The sequence below is a fragment of the Drosophila simulans genome, chromosome X (assembly GCF_016746395.2).
Source record: "Drosophila simulans strain w501 chromosome X, Prin_Dsim_3.1, whole genome shotgun sequence".
Lineage (NCBI taxonomy): Eukaryota > Metazoa > Arthropoda > Insecta > Diptera > Drosophilidae > Drosophila > Drosophila simulans.
In genome coordinates, this window is record NC_052525.2 from 8,547,999 (window position 1) to 8,567,949 (window position 19,951).

Below are 19,951 nucleotides of genomic sequence, written 5' to 3' on the forward strand. Positions count from 1 at the left end.
AAGAAGATCCAAAACCCAACCCCAAACCCAAAAGAAAATTGGAAACCCTTACCCCATCAAGCGTAAACTCTTCTCCATTTTAACCAATTTTTCTTTTCGTTTTTGGTTTTCTTTTTCTTTTTTTTTTATTCGTATTTTCTGTGAGCGAGAACTTTCCCTGCTGCCAACAATTAATTGAAATTAACATATTTTTCTTCTTTTATTTGAGACAACTTCCCGAACCCCAACCCCTTCTTGACCGCAGATCCACGCCTGACTAACTCAATTTCCACGAGCTTTACTCCGCCGGAAAAATTAAAATGCCGCGGATTAATTTTCAGCGTCTGGGCCAGGAAAATGCGAAAAAAAGGGGGGAAGTCAGCCACTCGGACCAATTAAATTCTTGCCAAAAGTTCGCAAATTGCTTTATTTCAATAAATTTTCGCTTTCTAGTTGGAAAGGTGAAGTACTTTCTAATTTTCTCTGCACAAATTTTGATGTATGTTTCAGTTTAATTTCTTGCTACATTTGTGTGCAAAGTGCAGGTTGAAAGCGGAGTCCGAATTAATTTCACCAAATTGTTTATGGCCTGTAAGTGAAGCGCTTTCATTTTTGTGGCACCTTTAATGAGCCAGACTAAAAGGGCAGGGGCGCACACAGCCCAGGGGGTGGGGGGGTTTATATACCCAATTCCCAGCCAGAGCGAAGTGAATCCGAGGATATGGGAGTTCGGTTTGCTCAGTCACATAATAAGGAAATTCCTCATACGCCACCGATTCCCCAGTTGCTCCACTTGCAGCGCTTTGAAATATATATATATATATATATAAATATATATTTCATATTGTTGTTGTGGCTCCTTGTCGGGCTGTGTGCCTTTATGAAAAATTATACAAAACTTTTTACTTAGTGCCACGCGGGCGCTGAACAATTACGAGGCCATCAGGGAAGTGGAGGGCAAACGGCAAAGGGCAAAGGGCAGCGGGGTCAAGTCAAGGGGTCGGCAAATAAATAACGTGTTTGTAATGAGCCAGGCTCCATACATATATAAATATATATGTATAAATATGTGTGTATATGTGTGTGTATATTTGATTTGGCCCCTTAAACGATGCAGAAAGTTAAGGGGGAAAATGTGCTGGTCAATTGAAAATGGTTTCCCATTCGAATTGCTGGCTTATCGCTGCAAAGCACAATCTGTCAGTTCCCGACTAATTAACTGAGTGGCGAACAATGTCCAAGATTTATGGGCATTTTACTTGGCCGGAAATTTACTTAATTACAAAGTATCCCCCCCAAGTAAAGTGGCATAAATCAGGGCAATTGTTTAAGAAACTTTGCTTGAAAGTTTTGGCTTCTTAACCTCCTGCTAAAAGGGTATTTAAAAGCTATGCCTTTGTTGTGACTTTAATGGGTTAACTGCTTAATTTTGCTCGATTTATTTGTAGCAAGAATATTGTTTTGAAAAATGCCGAAAAGTAGGCAATCGCTAGCGAACAAACTCAGTGCGAAAATGGGCTATGCACCTATGAATGCACCTGCTTCTCCCGCATTTCCAATTAAATCTGGGTAACTCGACGAAGGTCAGATGCCCCGGCAGCTTTTCTAATTACGCACTCTAACAAATTCTTTGCGACTCGCAAAGTCATTCCATGCTGTCACCTGGCAAACTTTCGGCATTTCTATGGAATTCAATTTCAAAGCTATATCATTTTCATTTAATTTCACGCTTTCAATTTGCGACCCACACAAACAGGGAAAAGAAAGCGGAGGGGGGAAAGGATCGCTCTTTGTCCGGCCGCATCCCTTTTTTAGCCCACAAGCTCACACTCGCATTCGTATTCGCATTTGAGACCCCACCACCCCGTTTTGCCCATGGTGACCCCCTTTTCATCGAGTGGTGACCCCGCGCCACCAGAGGACTCGCGGCACATGCCAAAGGTATGCCATAATGGATTTTTTTCTTTTTTTTTTTTTGCCGTTGTTTTCCTTCAGCCACCTATTGTCTGTAAAACGAAACCGCCTCTCGCCCCATTTCCCCCAGTCTCATCCATTTCCCAGCCCGGAATCAAGCCGAACCGTAGCGAACCGCATCGCCCGTCAATTTAGCACTTTCAACTAAACACACACGTGGCCCGGTGTGTTTTTGGAATGGATTGAAAGGGAATAGAAAGCAAAACAGGGGGCAAAAGAAAAAAGTTTTAAAATACAACAAAAGAAGGGGGAAAACTGCACATCGCTTCAAATGGCAAACAAGAATATCCATGACCAGGTCAAAGGGCAACATCACGACCACGAATCTGATTGCCCTCGCGGCATTTGTTTTTAATATTTCACACACTTATCACATTCTACCTATTTATGAAAAAAAAAGAAATTTCTTAGTGTTATTTTTAATTATTAAATACTCTTTTAGATTTACCTAATTTTCCATTTCAATTATGCGTAAGCGAATACCCATTTATGGAAACGATGACAAAGGTCGTCGTTGTGTTGGCCCCTGCATTTTTCAGCCATGCAACTGGCAGCAGTTTTCAAAAATACTTCAAACAAACAATTTTAGCACCGGTGGCGATAAAAGGATTTTTCAATTTGCGAAAACCTTCGATGCGAGGGCTTTTGTGTGTGTATGTGTGCGAGTGTGTGTGTGCTTGTGCGTTTGAGACTCACGAAATTGGTCAGCAAAAATTTGTTTGGCGTGTAAATTGAGCAGTTTTTTTCCTTTTTTTTTGCAGCCATTGTTTAAGTTTCGTGGGGGAAAGGAAAACTGCGGAAAATGCTTTTTAATCATTTAACTAACGTAATCAATTCTCCCATTTCTCTCTCTCTCTCCCTTGCTCTTTTCTCGCTTCTTTGCAAATTGCAATTCACAGCGCGAAACTTTTGATTAATTAAAAGTAAAACAAAAAACCCAGAGAGCCGACCAAGAACTTCTGGCTTCTGGTGTCCCACAACGGCCACAGGAATCGACAACAACAACAACAACGAGAGTCCTGAACTCAGCCGCAAAAGAAAAAAACTTTCCTACAGGAAGCTAAACAAACCGGAAATAAAACATAGAAAAGGAAATAGGAAAAGGAATTTAACTTCAACAGAAAATCAACATCGAAATGGAATTGGCCATCAGAATTGTCAATCCGCAGTTAGCTCGCTACAAAAACAACTACAACAGCAATACCAGCAACATTCGCACCAGCAATAGCAAAAAACTAATCACCGATAGTAGCTGCAACTGCAACATTCAGTCCAACGACGACAACAACAACAACCCAGACATCAACAGTGACAACTATATAACAACGATTGCAACAGCAGCAAGAACATCCACAGACAACAACCAATTGTCAGCAGCAACAACAGAGGCAACAGGAGCAACCATAAGTGCAGCACTAGCAGCAGCAACTTGCAACCACTTTGCGGCAACAACAACGCGAAATGCAGCAGCAGCAACAACCGTCCATCGACCAGCTGCCCGAGCCCACAGCCTCGACCAGCAATTCGGCAACAACTAAGCCGACAATTGCAGCAGCAACCACATCGACAACGACAACGTCTGGCAACAACTTCCACCAGCAACTACAAGCAACAACGGCAGCCACCATGCAACGCCTGCGAACAACCTTCACGCGATCCCGCACTCCCACAGGTGCGGAAATGAAGATGCAGAATAGTCTGGAGGTGCCCAAGCAGGTAAAAAAGGTGGATACTCGTTAATTCCGATATTGTTGTTGCCTGCAGCATGAAAATTGGGAGTGTCGTTGGTTTTAGTTCGATATGAAGATATATGTGCTTTTTGTTTTACTTAGTTCTAATCGCTGTTGCAGTTGAAAATCTGAGGCCCCACGTTGGGCGCCACAATTGCAAAGCTCAACTACGGGATTCACTCTTTTATTTGGCCTGCTTTTGTGTTTTCGTTGTTGTGCTGTGTTTGTTTTTATGTTTAAAACATTCTACTGAACTCTGTTGTTCCTGCAATTGTGTGTTTCGCATGATGTTATGTTTTCCTTTTTCAAAACCTACTTCACTCTACCTTTATGAGAATTTTGTTTGATGATCGATAAATGTGGAAAGTTGTGGCGTTTATATTGCGTTTTGCATGTGTTACTTTCGATGGAAATCTAGAGATACCTCGTTGACCGCTGTGATCACCCCATCACTTGTTGCAGGTGCGCTCAGCCTCCTTCGACGAGATGCAACTGGAGTCGCAGCGTGCCTCCTCCAGTCTGCTCAAGCAGCAGTCCTCATCATCGGCCTCGGCGGACGAACGCTCCTCGGAGGCTGGCTTCCTGCAGGTTCCATTGGCGGCCCATCAGCAAAGATCCCATAGCTTCGACTCGGCAACTGCGTCGGCGGGCAGCGATGACTCGGGCACCTTTTTGGAGGTGCCCAGACGTCTGAAGGCTCGGCGCAGTTCGTCCACCAAGACTCCGCCGCCTTGCATCCATTGTCACTATCTGGAGGAGTATGAGCGTCGTATGACCGCCGAGCAGCGTTACTTTATCGATCATCGCGAGCTAACAGCTTTGAGCTACAGCAATACCAGTTCGGAGGCGAGCGAGGATGAGGATGAAGTGGAGGGCCATAACGCGGAGGAAGAGGAGGAGGGCAGTGCGGCCATCGAGGATGCTGAGGAGGAGACAACTGAGGCGGCTACCGAGGAGGCGGATGAAGATCCCCGCACCGAGGTTGAGTCCGAGCACGATCACGATCCGGATGACGATGCCGCATTAGAGATGGACATCCGCATTGGCAACATGAGCCAAGGCAGCAGCATCGAGGAGTCGCGCGCCCGCCTGCCGCGACAAATGCGGCGCCACACCATCGGTAGCAGCTCGGTCACCTCGGCCTCCGAGGATGAGGGCTTGGAGGGCTCAGACAATGGTTCGCCGCATTTCGGCAACACCTTGTTGCCACCACAGCCGACAACACCTTGTGGCATAACCTTCACGCTAAGTCCCACCAATGGGGATTATCCTTCGCCGCCGCATCTCCCCTTGGATCCCGGCTCGCCGCCCATTTCGCCCTGCTCCTCCAATTCGGGAAGATTGCCAGCTCTGGCACCGACCATTTCCACGCCCTGTTCCTCGGCGGATGCCGATGATGCTGGTGCAGCTATGGGCTTGCCCGTCCGAGCAAGACGTCGCTCGATTTCGCGACAGGAGGCGATATTCGTGGAGCCCACTGGAAACTCACTGGAGAACGTTTCGCACGAGGAGGTGGACAATAGCAACACCAAGTCATCGGTGGACACGGCTGATTCACTGGACGAGGCCTCGACAATGGCCACGTGTGGCTCACCCGGAGCCGCCGGTGGCAGTGGTGCCTCCTCCAGTCATCATAACGCCTTTGTGGTGCGGGATATTTACCTAATGGTACCGGATTTGAAGCGAGATCGCGCCGCCTCCGTGGATTCGTGCTTCTCCAAGCTCTCGTCGAATGCCAAAACGGAGGAGCTGCAACCAAGTGCCGATGGTTGCTTCCTTACCGTGCCGAATATAAATGCAACTCGATCGCGATCCGTGGACATCGTGCTACCAACTGACGAGCAAGCCAGATACAAGGCTTTGTCCATGACCGGATCCACTGTCACCTACGCAGACGGGTATGTACCATTGATGCGGAACAAGATACATTTTTTCTATATTCTTTGCAATAGTTTAAAATGGTTAACAATTTTATTTGGTATATTCTTATTTCTATACCCCATTTCACATCCCTATGCAAATTGTCAAATCTGTGAACGAAAAGTGTGTATTAGAGTTCACCCAACTGTTTAAAGCCGACATACCTGACGTACACCAATTTCGAGAAGGAAAACCCCAATGTGGGAAATCCCTGGTTGGGCCAACCTTCATTGTTTACTTTCGCCTTGACTTTGCCCAGAGATTCAAGGTTCCGCCCAACATTCACAGCAAATCCACTTCTAAGTTGGGTGGCTATTTTTAGAGCTTCAAACTTTTAAATTGACTCATTAAAACAAGCTTAACACGTGGCTCTGGTTAGGATTTTGGGATCACGGCCAACGGACCGGGCCATAATTGTGTCTGTTTTCCGGGCCTTGGATCAATTTTAGACTTGGACCCAGAATGGATCTCGTATCCCGTATCCCGCATCCTACTTGACCGGCGTGTGTGACACGTGCGCCATCCAAGGTGACACATTAGATGTCCGTTAGGTGTCCGTTTGTGTCCGTCAGTGGGCCAAAAACCGTCGACTTAAGCCTAATTAGAAACAAAGGCTTTCGTTCCCTGCTCACTGCATCCTCCGCTTGGCCACTGGCAATTCATAATTCTCGCCACTCCGGACGTGGAGTACAACGTGCCGTATGCCAACCCTCGGCTTGAATAAATTATGGGGGCCCGCACGAAAAAAATAAGCCAAACAAGAAGTCGGAAAAAACACCGCACAGATACTTTAAATGCCCTCAAAATAAATCATTGGACTTTAATACTGAGGAATTAGGGAGTATATAAATCTTTTCTTGCCACTTTAGACCAATGATAAAAAAAAATGGGCCCACCAGTGTTGGAAATTCTTCGTAGCTTGCATTAATCTTCAATATAATTGTTTTGCGGATCATTGAATAGGTTTTGAGTTATATTTGGAATCCTTATTGTACCAACATATTAATATTATTATTTGTTTACTTTAATTTGAAATAATATTTTTTGTTACCCATTATATAAATCAGTATACCCACTGTCAGTGTGGCAAAATTGGCTCAGCGAACCGATTTCCTTGAGTTACAACAAAAGCCGCTCATAAATAATATTCAAACAAAGTGTCCCGTGTCCGTTGTCCTTTGTCCGTTGTCCGCGTATCCCATTGCCCAGAATGACAAGAAGGCGACTCGACTGCGTGTCCAAAATTTTTGAGGTGTGAGGCTGACGAACCACTTGCGGCCAATTTGTTTGCCGGCACCTCCACCAGGATCAGCCGAACCACCAGGAGCTGCAGCCGCCCACAGAAGTCGTTGGCCCTTTCGATGGCACCGATATGGCAGTATGGATAATTCAGAACTCTCCTCTGATGGATTGGATAGATTAGGAACTCTGCGTGTGTGCTTTTCCGTGGCGGGAAACTCGATTCCGTTTCGCGGAAAATTAATTAGCTTAGTGTGTGCGCGGGTTTATCGTAGGCAGCACAGAAAAGTATTTATTCAAATAAATCACAAAGGACTACAACTTATGGATCCTGACTTATGGATTCACAGGATATGAGCTTATGTAGTCAAATATTTGCTTTACTTTAATTGGATTGAATTTCATGCGCATATTCATTAAAAATTCAAGTGAACTCTCAATGCTGGCAATCCATAAACTGCTGAGGCATTCGTTCTGCACTCGAAAATAAGTAAATATTTTCCCCAATGAATAATTTTTATTATCGCTCTTTTACTTGCAGGTACGTAAATATATACACACATATGCAGACATATTGGTTAACCCTTGACTGCCCCATATGCACTCAAAAGATAAGTACTGGAAATGAAAATGAATTAATATTGAAATGCGCCCTGCGTTCAGCAATTTGTGCTGGAGTTTCCCTTTTTTTTTTAATCTTTTTTAATTTCCGATTCATGTTGTTCCGATTTATGACCACTTATTTTCCCTAGCATACGAAAATACCCATTAAAATCTCTCCTCGGGGGGGTCTCTCCATTAGTGGGTGCTTATGTTGGGTTTTTTGGGGGCACCCCACTCATAAAGTTGGATTTGCTGATTTACGATACCGAAGCGTGACACGTTATTATCTCCCATTCAGGGCATTCAAAGGCAATGACCAACACTGACTGATATGTTTAATTTTCTGCCACTGCCACTGCCAAAAATGCTTTGGACCCTTTTGCTCGCTAAGATGGCAAATATTATAGAATCATTCAATCATGCGGCGCATGCCGGACACTGCAGTCATTCGTTTTGGCTTTTGAATGCGGCCTACACTTCAGTTTTGACTCGGAACTTCAGAGGCATACACTCAGAGAAATAATGTGCTCAACTATATTTCGATCGAATTAAAACGGTTCCGCAAGAGAACTATTATTGCTGACTTACTTAGCTTACTTAATTTTCGTGAAATGCTTTAAATGTAATTAATTTTAATTTGAAGTAGGCACAAATTTCTCGCAGTGCACGACGTCAACCGTTCGTGCGTCTTTCTTTGGTTTCCTCTGTTTGTCCCCGGGGCGTGTGCGGTTCATTCATGCGACTTTGGGTCCTCAGACATTCCGCTGGATTTTCCGCCTTTTTCACACCCCTACCCACCCCGCCCCCCTTTTAACCACCAGACCGCCCACAACAACAATAACAACGAAACAAACCCGAGAACAGCAACAACAACAGAAGTAGCTGCTACCAGCCATCGAACATGGCGAAACAAAAAGTTAACTTAACTTTTATGACAATGGGGCAAATAATTTTATGAAAATACTCCCCCGAGGGGAACTATACATACATATACTTATGTACATACATATATTCCACGGAACCTTTCGATTTGGCGGTTCGAAAGAGGACCGGTGGGGATTGAAAAGTTTTGCATACACGAAATTAGCATACAAAACTCGGGGGATATGCGATTGTGTTCCAAATTCGCTTTATTCCCTGATTGAGCTAACTGTTCTGTGACAACCATTCATGCATGCTTGAAACATAGATATTTATTTTGCTTATCAAGCATGGTATTTAAAGAGATTTGCAAGATTATCTGAGTTGTAACAAAATTAGGAACAATATAGGACGGAAGTTTTCACATTAAACAACAATATCTCAATTTCCAGAAGTATTTTGATCATAAAAGTAAAAATATTGGACCAAAAATGGTTTTTTATACCACGTTGAGCTCGTCATTCAATTTACAATCGAACTGTGTTTAAAAATTAGAATTCTATTTTTTTCCATTTTTTGCAAATTTTGACCCCTTACAAAAAATGCGAAAATTTGGCCAAAAATTAATTTTACAAAGTCCGTCAAAAAATGTTATGAATAGTTAGTATTGGTAATTAGGAGTAAAAAACGATAATTATAATAGCTTTCTGACAATTTTTAGCCAAGTTATACAGAAAAAACGAATCGGAAATATTGACTTTTTTCAAAAAATCGATCCTGTGTCTTTTTTGTGAAAAAATAATCCGTTTTATTATCACAACATTCCAAAAAATTGTCCAAATATGGAATGTCATACCTCGTTGAGCTCGTGATTAAATTTCCAATTGAACTGAGTTAAAAAATGGAAATTCTATTTTTCGTCAATTTTTTGCAAAAAAAAATGAAAAAATTTGCCAAAAAATAAATTTTACAAAGTCCGTCAAAAAATGATATGGATAGTTAGTATTGGTAATTAGCTGTTCAAAACAGTTATTCCCACAGCTATAGGACCATTTTTAGCCACATTGTGGTAAAAATCCGGTTCGTAAATATAGAATTTTGGCATAAGCCAAATTTTCGTCTTAAATATTCAGTTTTTTTTTTGCTATAACTTTCAAAATAATTGTCGGAATATGAAATGCCAAATATCGTTGAGTTCGTATCTAAATTTTAAAACGAACTGCATTGAAAGGGTAGAATTTTATATTTTTTGTCAAATTTTGCAAATTTTAATGATTATGATTTAATGAGACAATTTGTTAAACAAATTAAGTTTTTCCTATCACTTCAAAATGGATAGGAACTGAGCTTGTTACCTGCATTAAACAGTCATTCGTTTAGCTTTACTGATAATTTTGTCTTAAATGCTAATTTTTGAACAAATCTTTTCCCATTTTCTTAACATCGAAAACACTTTGTAAGACCACGAGTGTTGTACCAAAAAATCCAATTTAAAACTCCGGGAGCCAAGCTACAAATTTAGAACAAGACAATAAAAATCTTGAAGCAAGAAAAACAGAAACAGAAGATGATAAATGCATTGCCTGTCTGTCTTCAGTCTGCACTTGTGCTATTATTTTATTCGGTTCCTTTCTTTTGGCTTTTATTTCTTGGCGCAGTTCCGCATTTTGCTGCTGCTGCTGACGCAGGCGGCATGCAACACATGCAGCAGAAGCAGCAGCAGCAGTAACAACACTCGTCTACAATTAAGTTTTATGAAACATTTGTTTGGCTCTTTTTTTTTGCGTTCTGTTATCGCCTTTTTCTCGCGTTTTTCCTTTGCCACAACTACGTCAGCACTTAAAGGGGGGCGTTGTGCGGTGCAAGGGGGGCGTGGCGGCGGCGGCGGCGGTGGCAAGGGCGTAGGTGAGGCTGGGCGCATGGAGGCGAAATTGAAATGCAAATTGAAAGGCACAAAGCGAAAATATGCCAAGCGAAACTGAACAATCAAAGCGCGAGACAAAGCAGCGACCGCAGCGAAAACGTCAGAAATTGTGACGCCGACTGCGACGGCGGCAGAGCTAGAAAATGTCACCATCACGATCCAAATGGAAATCGCTGGCGAAAAAAAAGCAACAGCCGAAAAAAAATCAAAAAGAGATCGCTAGCAGTGATGCCAATCAATATAGGAGACAAATTTAAAAAAGAAAAAATTAAAACAAAAATTTAAAGAAAATTAAAAGTTTAAAAATTCTAAACAAAGAGAAAATTTCATATAATTTATACATATTGGATTTATTAAAATAAATTGTTTCTACAAACTAGCTAGGAATTGTTCATTTAAATAACTTAATTCTTGTAACTCAAGATGGTCAATGGTTTTACTTGGCATAGAATGATGTGATCGCTTCAAGAAATGTATATATAGAATTGTAAACTCTAGGATAGCTTTCAAAAATACTTTACTTATAAGGAAAATATTACTTTGAAGATCGGCTTATTTGCCAGCTATTTTATAGCCACATGCTCGGCACTGATCGTGGAAAATTCACCACGCTGTGGCGGCGTCTAGTGAAATGGCGAAAAGCGGCAGCATTTGAGGTGACAAAGTGCCAACTGGTGTGCCGCCGCTGCCGCAGCTACCGTCGCTGCCGGCGTCGCAGTCGCCGCTCTTGCTCGCTTTCGGTTCGCTCGCCCGCCGCTCAGTTGCCTTGTGCGGTTGGATGCTGCCGCCAGCAAAAGAACCGAAAAGAATATAGAATGGGTATAGCGGAAAATCTGGCGGAAAATTCTAGCCCCAAAAATGAATAGAATAATTAATAAAATAACGCACGGTGCGCGCGTGTCGCTATAATTAAAAAGTGCCAGCAAAGTGCAACAAAGTGTGTAAAGAAATAATAAAATAAATCAAAAAAAATAAATCAAAACAAAGTGCGCAAAGGGTCAAAACGCTGTCAATTGGGCCTAAAAATAATAACCAATCGAATAACCGAAATACGTTCAGTGTGTCTTAATTGAATCGAAAGCGGCGGAAATTCAACAATTTCAATTCAATTAACCGATGAACTTGAAAAGCAGAAAACCGTAGCAACATATAAACAATTAAATGCTAAAGTCAGGGGTCATCGGGAGTTCAATGCTGAGCGAGCTGTTAATTTTTAAACGCAGAATCGCCGATAGATCATATATGTACTATATATATGCGATATATATATTGGATAGTATGGCATACTTGCTTGGCAAGCCGTCAATTTGGTTCTTTGGACTTTGGTCCAATCAGAAATTATTAAGTATTACACGATATCTTGGCAGAAAATCAATGTGTACACATGTTTGAATTTTCCACAATGATGGCTACGATTTTGAGTACATTTCTCTCAAACATAATGCGTAAAATAGCAATAATAAATACATATTAGCAACTGCAATGTAAGAATATGATTTTAGCCGGCACTCAGGGCTCCTTTCAGATTTGTATCTAGATATTTTTGCGCTGAACCGCAGACGAAACTCAAGTGAGCGCCAGCAACATTGCAATACTTGGAGATCGTTGCCAAAATCTTTTCGATCCGGTAATTGCTCGACCAACACCTCGCCATTTATCGAGCTGCGCTGGTCCACTTCTTGGCCGACTTCCACTTTTACTACGGGCATGCACACATGGTGTCTAAATGTTCTTACTGCTTGCGGCGGCATCTTGAACCCAAAGGCCAACTGCCTGCCAGCCATGACATTTCGAGAATTTCGCACTCATTTATCAGCGAAAACTATGGCGAAAACTATGGGCTATGGGCTTTCGGCTTTGTGGCTGAGGAAATCGCGGGGCGGGGAGTCAAAGTACGTCGCATTTCGTTTATTTGATTTGATTTATTGTCGATTTGCTGCTGTTATTTTCCTCTTTTCCCTCATTTTTACGCTTTGGTTTGGCTTGTTGTGCCAGCTGCGCCCAGCCAAAAACATCACAAGACACAAATCAAGGAGCCCGCCTGGCCACGCCCACGAAATTTTCGACTGGCAATTGGCGGCGAATGGGCGGGGAGGGGTCGGCAGATTGCGCATACGCCACGTGAGCCGGCGGTTTAAAAATAATTATTCAAATTAACGAAATACTCGCATTCATCGAGAAGCCGCGCATATGCATCTTCATCGAAGCGTATGGCAATATTATCGGCAACTAATTTCCAGTCGTAATTTATGCCGGCATTAAATTTTACACTTAAATTCAGGGGGATGGGGTGACTTCCACCCCTTCCTCCTCCGCCACCCGCATTTTCCACCTGCCGCATGTAGTGCGGTGAAAATCGAGAAAAACACACATATAATTGCTGATTTAAAAATAAATATCAAGTCACACACATGTTTTAGATTTGAAATGTTTGACTTGCCCGCTGCCTGTTCTCATAATTAACTTAAGTATTTTTAGCAAAAAAAAGTAAAAAAAAATGGGAAAATATAATGTCGTTGTCGTCTTTTGCCTGGCAAACAAAGCGCACAAAGTATTTCAATTAAATTGTTGAAGAAAGAGAAGGGAAAATGGAAATGTATTACATTTTAATCAGATTCGTCATAATTTTCTAAACTAGTGGAACCTATTAATAACCCTTTAAATTGTCTGTCTTTTCCGAGAAACATGTGACGTCTTAATACTCTTTTTTTATTATTTTCTTTTCTTTTATTAAGCAATCAGATGTTTTGCCTTGTTTTTAAGAGATTCGTTTTCGTGGAGCCTTTGTTTGTTTGCCAGCCGCTTAAATTCATTCATAAATTTTAGTAGACCCAGATAATTTCAGATTGTGCAATAGATTAGGCAAGCAGCTACCAGTTTTGGTCAAAAGTGTTGCGAAACGGAAGCGGAATATAAACAGTTGAGATATGAGCCAGATATGGGGGTTCAAGGCACTCTGCACTACAAAAATTAAGAAAAAAATACATTTAAATCTTTTCTCTGTCATGTTTTTTTTTTTTCCTGATAAGAAAGAAGCACCAGTTTTTTTTTTGTTTTTTGCTAGCTTATAAAAACGCACTAAAATTGTCTTGAATATTTCTCCATTTTCTATTGCTGCTTGAGAGCTTTTGCCGAGTTGTAAAATTCTTTGATTCCTCTTTAAGTTTATTAATTGTTGGCAAAACTTTTTGACACAGACACTGAGGGCCCTGGGGCCTGAATAGAAATGCCAGGGTGAACATCAGCATCTGGATCAGGGTCTCTTCGCATCCGTATCCGTATCCGTCTGCAAAGTTTTCTCTAGAGATTCGTCCTTAGTCCTGCGACTGCTACTCCTCCTCCTGCTCCCCCTCCTCCGCCTCCGTTGCCATGCATATTTTGCAGGTCCTGTTGCTCTCCGCTTATTGAAATGTTTTGCGTCCCTGCCTGCTGGCCTTGTTATCAAGGGGAGTCCACCCACTTGGCCCGCAGGAAAACACCTCACCGGCAGGCCAAACGCTTAATGCCAATTAAGAATATTAATTTCATTTGCAGCCCGGTCTCGTTTAGTCCGGCTCGACCTACTACTCCTCCGCCCCAGCCCCGCAGCCCCTTCGCTTTTGGGAGCCCAATCTCTGACCATTTGCCGGATGCACTACTTTTCCACAATGTTTACACGGAAAGAAATCAAAATGTGTGCTGAAATTCAAATCTATATTATCTAGCAAGCCATCCATTTTCTCGTGCTTTTTCGAGAATAGACTAACCAATTTCTCGCAGTGCAGCCCTAAGTGGCCGGGCTATTGTTAATATTCATTAGCTTTAAATCCTTTTCTCGAGTTGTTGCCATTTCGCAGCTCAGGAACAGGAGCTGCCACTCCAGCCAGAACCCCCATTTCTTACAATCCGAGTTTTTTTTTTTGGGAAGGAGATGCTCGAAAGTTGTTGCCACGTTTTCAATTCCGATGCCAGGGCATTAATCGCAATCTCAAAATGAAGGAGAAGAGAACAGGACGAAAACGATGGCCAGGACGTGCAGATAATTTTTCATTTGGGCCAGCTCAAATGGATTTCTCATTGGCTTAAATGTGCAAATGAATGGATGATGTATTCGTTGGCTATATATATATATATACATATATATATCGGAAGGATCGCTACAGGATCCATTCGTGGGCGATAATTAATGGCCAGCTGAGAGACTGAAATTCCTTTTTTGGGGGTTAAAGGCATCTATATATATTTTTTTATGCGGTTTTGATGATGCTCTCCTCTCATGCAGCACTTTTGAATATTTATTTATTTGTGCATTTTTATTTTCGATTTTATTATGTCAAAGTCAAATGGCTCGCCGGCAAATGCAAAGTGTCATTATTGAAATACGCAAAGATATTTCAAGGTTTTTATCGATTTTGTCAATGGGGCCGCACTGCAAAAGATGGCAAAAGCTGGCCAGAGGAGGCGAAGGAGGAGGTGGAGGAGGAGGTGGTGGAGCTGTCTCCTCCCCGGAATCTCAATCCCATTACCAAGTCCGGACCATTGACGACAGTTTGCCTTTCATTAGCCGAGCGCTTGCCCGCTTTTCCCCGCTTTTCCCGCCGCTTTTCCCACCCACACCCATTGGTTTTCCACCTCCCTTCCTTGCCGCAAAGTCCAAAACCTCTTCAAAGGCAGTCGACATCGAAATTAATCACATTTGAATTGAAATTGCGTTTCAAGTTTTGTTACGTCTTGTGCTTGGCTTCGTTTTATTCGGTTTGTCTGTGCTTTCGCTGCTTTCGGTTTTGCTGCTGCTGGTGGTCACTCATATTTGGTATCAAACGATTCTAATTGGGGATGATTGCCTCTTTTTCGGGGGAATGTCCAGCATATCAATGGGTTGTTAGATGATTCTATTTAGACATTGAAGACTGCAATGACTAATTCGAGTAGCTGCATATAATTAGTTGTCATGCAGTGAAGTACTAAATACCACTAAGTAAAGCCGACAAAGTGCAAGAGTGCTCATAAATATCATACTCATTGCACAATTTTGTCATTGAATATAAAACTTAAAGTTCTGTATATTTGCGTATAGAAAATTTAACGAACACTTCGGAGCGCAGGCGAAATGGAATGGAATTTCCAATGATTTTGCCAAGTTATTTGATGAACTATTAGCACAAAGCCATCTCAACATTGATTTCCATTTCAAGTCGATTTGAAACCCCCCCTCTGCACTTTCCCCCATGAAAATTTCTGTCCAAGGAAAAGCGTCCATTGTGATATATTAAGACTGCAGTCGGCAAATTGATTTGCAATTCAATTTTGCAACTCTACAAAAAGCCCCCACACAATTTCTTGTCCTTTCTTCATTTACTTAGAACCAGTTTCTTGCTGAATTCTTCGCATCGTTGAAAGAGTTAAATGAATTGCAAATATATGTCTAGTTGCCCAAGTAATTAAAGGGATTTTTATATGTTTTTCAATGTTTTTAAAAAATGCCACAAAAACCATGTAAAAGTTCTATGGAAATTTCAGTACGTGTGTGTTGGGTGTACACACACCCACACAAATATCCGTACACACGGACACGCTACATTTAACGGTAAATCAAGCGTGGACGCCAAAATTTGAGTAGCGCGTCAAAAACAGAACACAAAACGCACACAAATCGCGCACAAAACGCTCGCAATTCGCGCATAAAACGCGCCCAAAGGAGCGACGACAAAAAACTGAAAATAAAAAGGATATAAGGCAGAAAGCCGTGGAAAACTTTGACAATTGACATGGAAAATCGGCAAAACCAACAATTTGTCAGGCCAATAAAACGCCCACGCTGAAAAAGAGATTAGTACGCAGACAGGGGAAAAATAAAAAAAAAAAATAAATAAATAAAAAAACAGAAAAAAACAGAAAAAAAGTGCCTAGAAAATCGAGTCACATTTTTCTGTATGTATTTCCATCTGATAAGAATTTAATTACAATGCACATAAACAAAATGTATACAAATGTATTAAGCACACACGCACACTAATAGTACTAGCTGTGCGCTAGAGCGAGACAGCAGGCGGCGGGGGTGTGAGCGAGAGGGGGCAGTTTGATATCCAAATAAGGTTTACTGTTTTAACTACAAACCTGGCGAATTTGCTGTACTCTTTAAATTATTGAAATAAAATGTGAGATGTACTTATTGAATTATAAAATTAGAGGAAGAATGGGGAATTTTGTAAAAATAATATATATAATATATAATATATAAGAAATTAGCATTTAAATTTCGTTTCTAAAGAATGTCCAAATGCCTGAGTATTCCATACTATCCCATATACATATATGCAACTTATGAGCTAATTACTGGATATAGTGTATAAAAACGTATAATAGCGTATAATAACAAGCCGAACCCAAAAACAGAATCTCTGGGCAATCTTTTTGCGCCATAATGACAGCCGCAGACACGAGAACGGACAGCAGCAGCAGTGGAGGCACCAACCGAATCGGATTCGGAATCGGATTCAGAATCAGAAACAGAGTCACCAAAATCGAAATCCGCATCGGAATCGGAATGGCGAGATTGGGAGCTGAATGCAAATAAGCAACTGAAAAAAAAAAGAAAAAGAAAACCGAAAAAAAAGAGTGTTCAGACTACGGCGAATGTGTAATGAAGTGGAAGTGAAATGTAAAGCGTGCAAAGCGAGAAAGCAAGGTAGAAAAAGCGAAAGGAAAAAGGGGAACGGATGTGGAAAAAATAAGTCACTGTATAAACCATGTTCATATCTTATTTGAACTGTGATGCCAGCAGCCACAGCAACAACAACAACAGCAGCAGCAGCAGCTGCAACTACAACAGCAACTGCAGCAGCAGCAACAATAGTGATACTTGCAACAACTTGAATTGCAGCAGCAGCACCAGCAACATCAGCACAGAAACCAGCGACAGCAACGCGACAACTTGCAGCAGCAACATCTGTTGCAACTGCAATATCGACGGCTGCAGCGAAGAGAAGTGTGCAACTAGCAGCAGCAACAACATAGTTACCAACTGCAGTTGCAACAATATCAGTTGCAGCAGCAGCAGCAACAGTCAGCTTGGAACTAGCAGCAACAGCAGCGATTGCAACTGTAGCCACGGTGCGGGCACACAAAGTTGCAACTGTAATTGCAATATTTGCAACAAAATCAACTGCAGCAGCAGCAGCAGCAACAGCAATTGCCCCTGCAGCAGCAGCAACAGCAACAACAGCAGCAGCAGCAACACACCCGCAGCAATTTTCGGAATGGAGCGATTGCTGCACGCTGTTCGCGAGGAGTTCCAAACGGAGGATGAGTACGAGGCCGAGGTGGACGATGAGGAAAACGCGCTGCACAGGAGCAGCATCAGCAGTTGCAGCAGCAGTAGCAGCAACAGCATCAGCTGCAGCTGCAGCAGCGATGGCAGCAACTCCACCGCATCGCAGCCTCTGTCGCCGTCGCTGCCGCAGCCACGACGTCGACTTCAGCGCAGCGATAGTTTCGGTTCCGTTGGGGGCGGTGTGGCGGGGGGCGTGGCCGGCGGTGGGGCAACGGGAGCGGGCGGAGTGCGACGCTTTCGCCGCTCCTCAATCGGTATGCAACGGAAGTCGGCCTTCCGCCAGCGGAAGCTCGACTCTTTGGGGGCGTGGCGCCGGAAGAGGTGAGTCCCTGATATTCAGCAGGGGGAATCCCCCACGCTTTTATTTGCAAAATAAAAGAAGAAGAGTGAAGCATATTTAAAATTAATGCGAATGCGTCCATCAAACTGGGGGAGAAACTTTAAAGTTTACCTTAAACTAAAAACCACAAACTTTGGACTTTAGGGCCAATAGTTTCCAGTGCTTATCGATTTCAAATACCATATATATTATATTATTATATTATTTATTATATTGTATTATTCTTTTTACCCAAGCAGGCGTACCGCTTCGGCCAGCAACTCCCGCAGACCGATACGGATTGTGCCCGATTGGACGGAGAATGCCGTGCAGGGCGAGCACTACTGGAAGCCCACCTCCGCCTCCGGCGATCTCTGCTGCCTGAATGAGGAGTGCATTGTGAGTGAATACTAGTAGCTATAGATGCCATAGATGGATGAACCCTGCACTCGCAAACGCAATTGAAATCGCCCGCCCCCCAAAAAGCATTCCTTCAATTCAATTAACACAAAAGAAGCTCGATGTGAATGTGAGGGGCAGGTTGCATGCATGTGAGCGTAATTTATTTATTGCGTGTCTGTCCAACATTCACGCAATAAAGGCGAAAAAATGCTAGGGTTTTTACCATCTCCTTTGTTTTTTTTTTTGACAAGAACGATGGGCGTGTCATCACTTTGGGGCAGCGACCAGCCAAAAGCAACAGTATGTGTACTTTATCAGGCTCATTGTCAAGTGAGCGGGGCAGGGGTATAAAAGCGAAGGAATATAAGTCACATGGGGCGGCAGACCAGCAACTGTGGCAAGCAAGCCAGTCCTGTCTTATCTCAATCTATTTGCAGCCATAAATTAAGGTGGCGGGGTAAGGTAAAAAGTCGAGAGCACCTCCCCTATTCAGGTTAGCAGAGAAACTATGAGAATATGGCTAAACTACCATTTCAGAAAGCATCTTTAATTGCCAGTTTAATCTGCGTACGCTTGGCAATCTGCAAAAGTGGCCAGCTCAAGCGTATCCTATTTAAAGTTGAAACGAAAACAATTAAACAAAAACAGATACAGATACAGATACAAATACAGATACAGATACGGATGCACATACAGATACAGGCAACAGCTAGCGATGCAGTTTCGGCAAAAGTGAAGCCAACTAGCACAAGGTTTTTCTTTAGTTCTCGCAAGGATAACACAACTTTCAGACACCTGAGGCTGTGCATCCTTGGCGGGAATCCGTTTTCACCTGTCAAACCGCAACAACCTCAGCAATTAATTGTCAAAGTTTGCATTTTCGAGAATGCAAGCGGCAGTTGCAGCACCATCGTCATTTGAGCGCGGTTTTGTCGAAATGCGCGAGTTTGCTAATTAGCGCAAACAAAAGCCGAAGCGCCGCGAAATTAATTACATGACGCCATATATACAAAGGGGTTATACCCAGAAGCCATATGGTCAGGGTCCTTCATCATTTAACCCGTAAAGGAGTTTCAATTGCGAAAACCACAGCAGCCAGCATCCACCCACCATATAATCCCTGCATTTCTGTGCTATTCCAGAAAAGCGGCCAACGGATGAAGTGCTCCGCCTGCCAACTGGTTGCCCACCACAACTGCATTCCGTTCGTCAACGAGAAGAGCACCCTGGCCTGCAAGCCCACCTATCGGGATGTGGGCATCCGGCAGTACCGGGAGCAGACCACCACCCACCACCACTGGGTGCATCGCAAGCTGGAGAAGGGCAAGTGCAAGCAGTGCGGCAAGGTAGGTTGGCCAACAATACACCCACTACACCAGTTACTACGTGTGTTCTTTTCTTCTTAACTCTTTTGTACTTAAATATCATTAGTTTTTCAGTACAAAATACATTACATAATCAGATACAAATGTATAGCAGCTCCGTTGATTTGCGAGGTTTTTTCTATAGGTTTTCTACAAACGGAGCTTAAAATTAGTTTTACATATTTAAATACTCAAATATAGAACACATATACATTCCAGAAATCGAGAGAAATTAAAAATATTTCCCTATTTGTCACAATCCAATACATAAAATATACTAAAAATCAGACAGTCAGAGTTCTTAATAACTAGAAACAAAACCAA

General features: G+C 42.5%; 2 protein-coding genes and 1 long non-coding RNA gene across 26 annotated transcripts in view; 2 read left to right on the forward strand and 1 right to left on the reverse strand.

Moving 5' to 3' along the window:
- LOC27208307 overlaps nucleotides 1–3,029 on the forward strand; it is a 64,790-nt gene extending 61,761 nt beyond the window's left edge. Inside the window, exon 2 of the mRNA XM_016183908.3 lies at nucleotides 2,853–3,029. The gene's annotated coding sequence lies outside the window, so the exon portion shown is untranslated. The remainder of the gene's footprint in view (nucleotides 1–2,852) is intronic.
- Nucleotides 1–19,951, forward strand: part of LOC6725491 (eye-specific diacylglycerol kinase) — a 110,819-nt gene that overhangs the window by 78,507 nt on the left and 12,361 nt on the right. For 5 of the 19 annotated variants that reach the window (XM_039296881.2, XM_039296882.2, XM_039296884.2 and 2 more), the window contains exons 1-4: nucleotides 3,315–3,669; nucleotides 4,146–5,581; nucleotides 18,122–18,260; nucleotides 19,406–19,609. In XM_039296881.2, the coding sequence (XP_039152815.1) occupies nucleotides 3,415–3,669; nucleotides 4,146–5,581; nucleotides 18,122–18,260; nucleotides 19,406–19,609 (2,034 nt within the window). In that variant the 5' untranslated portion in view covers nucleotides 3,315–3,414. Of the gene's footprint in view, nucleotides 1–3,314; nucleotides 3,679–4,145; nucleotides 5,582–10,938; nucleotides 11,050–11,232; nucleotides 11,475–16,555; nucleotides 17,864–18,118; nucleotides 18,261–19,405; nucleotides 19,610–19,951 lie in introns of those variants that run through there. The other 14 variants (XM_039296897.2, XM_039296898.2, XM_039296894.2 and 11 more) reach the window with 10 other exon arrangements.
- Nucleotides 1–19,951, reverse strand: part of LOC27209327 — a 118,420-nt gene that overhangs the window by 65,507 nt on the left and 32,962 nt on the right. The window lies entirely within an intron of this gene.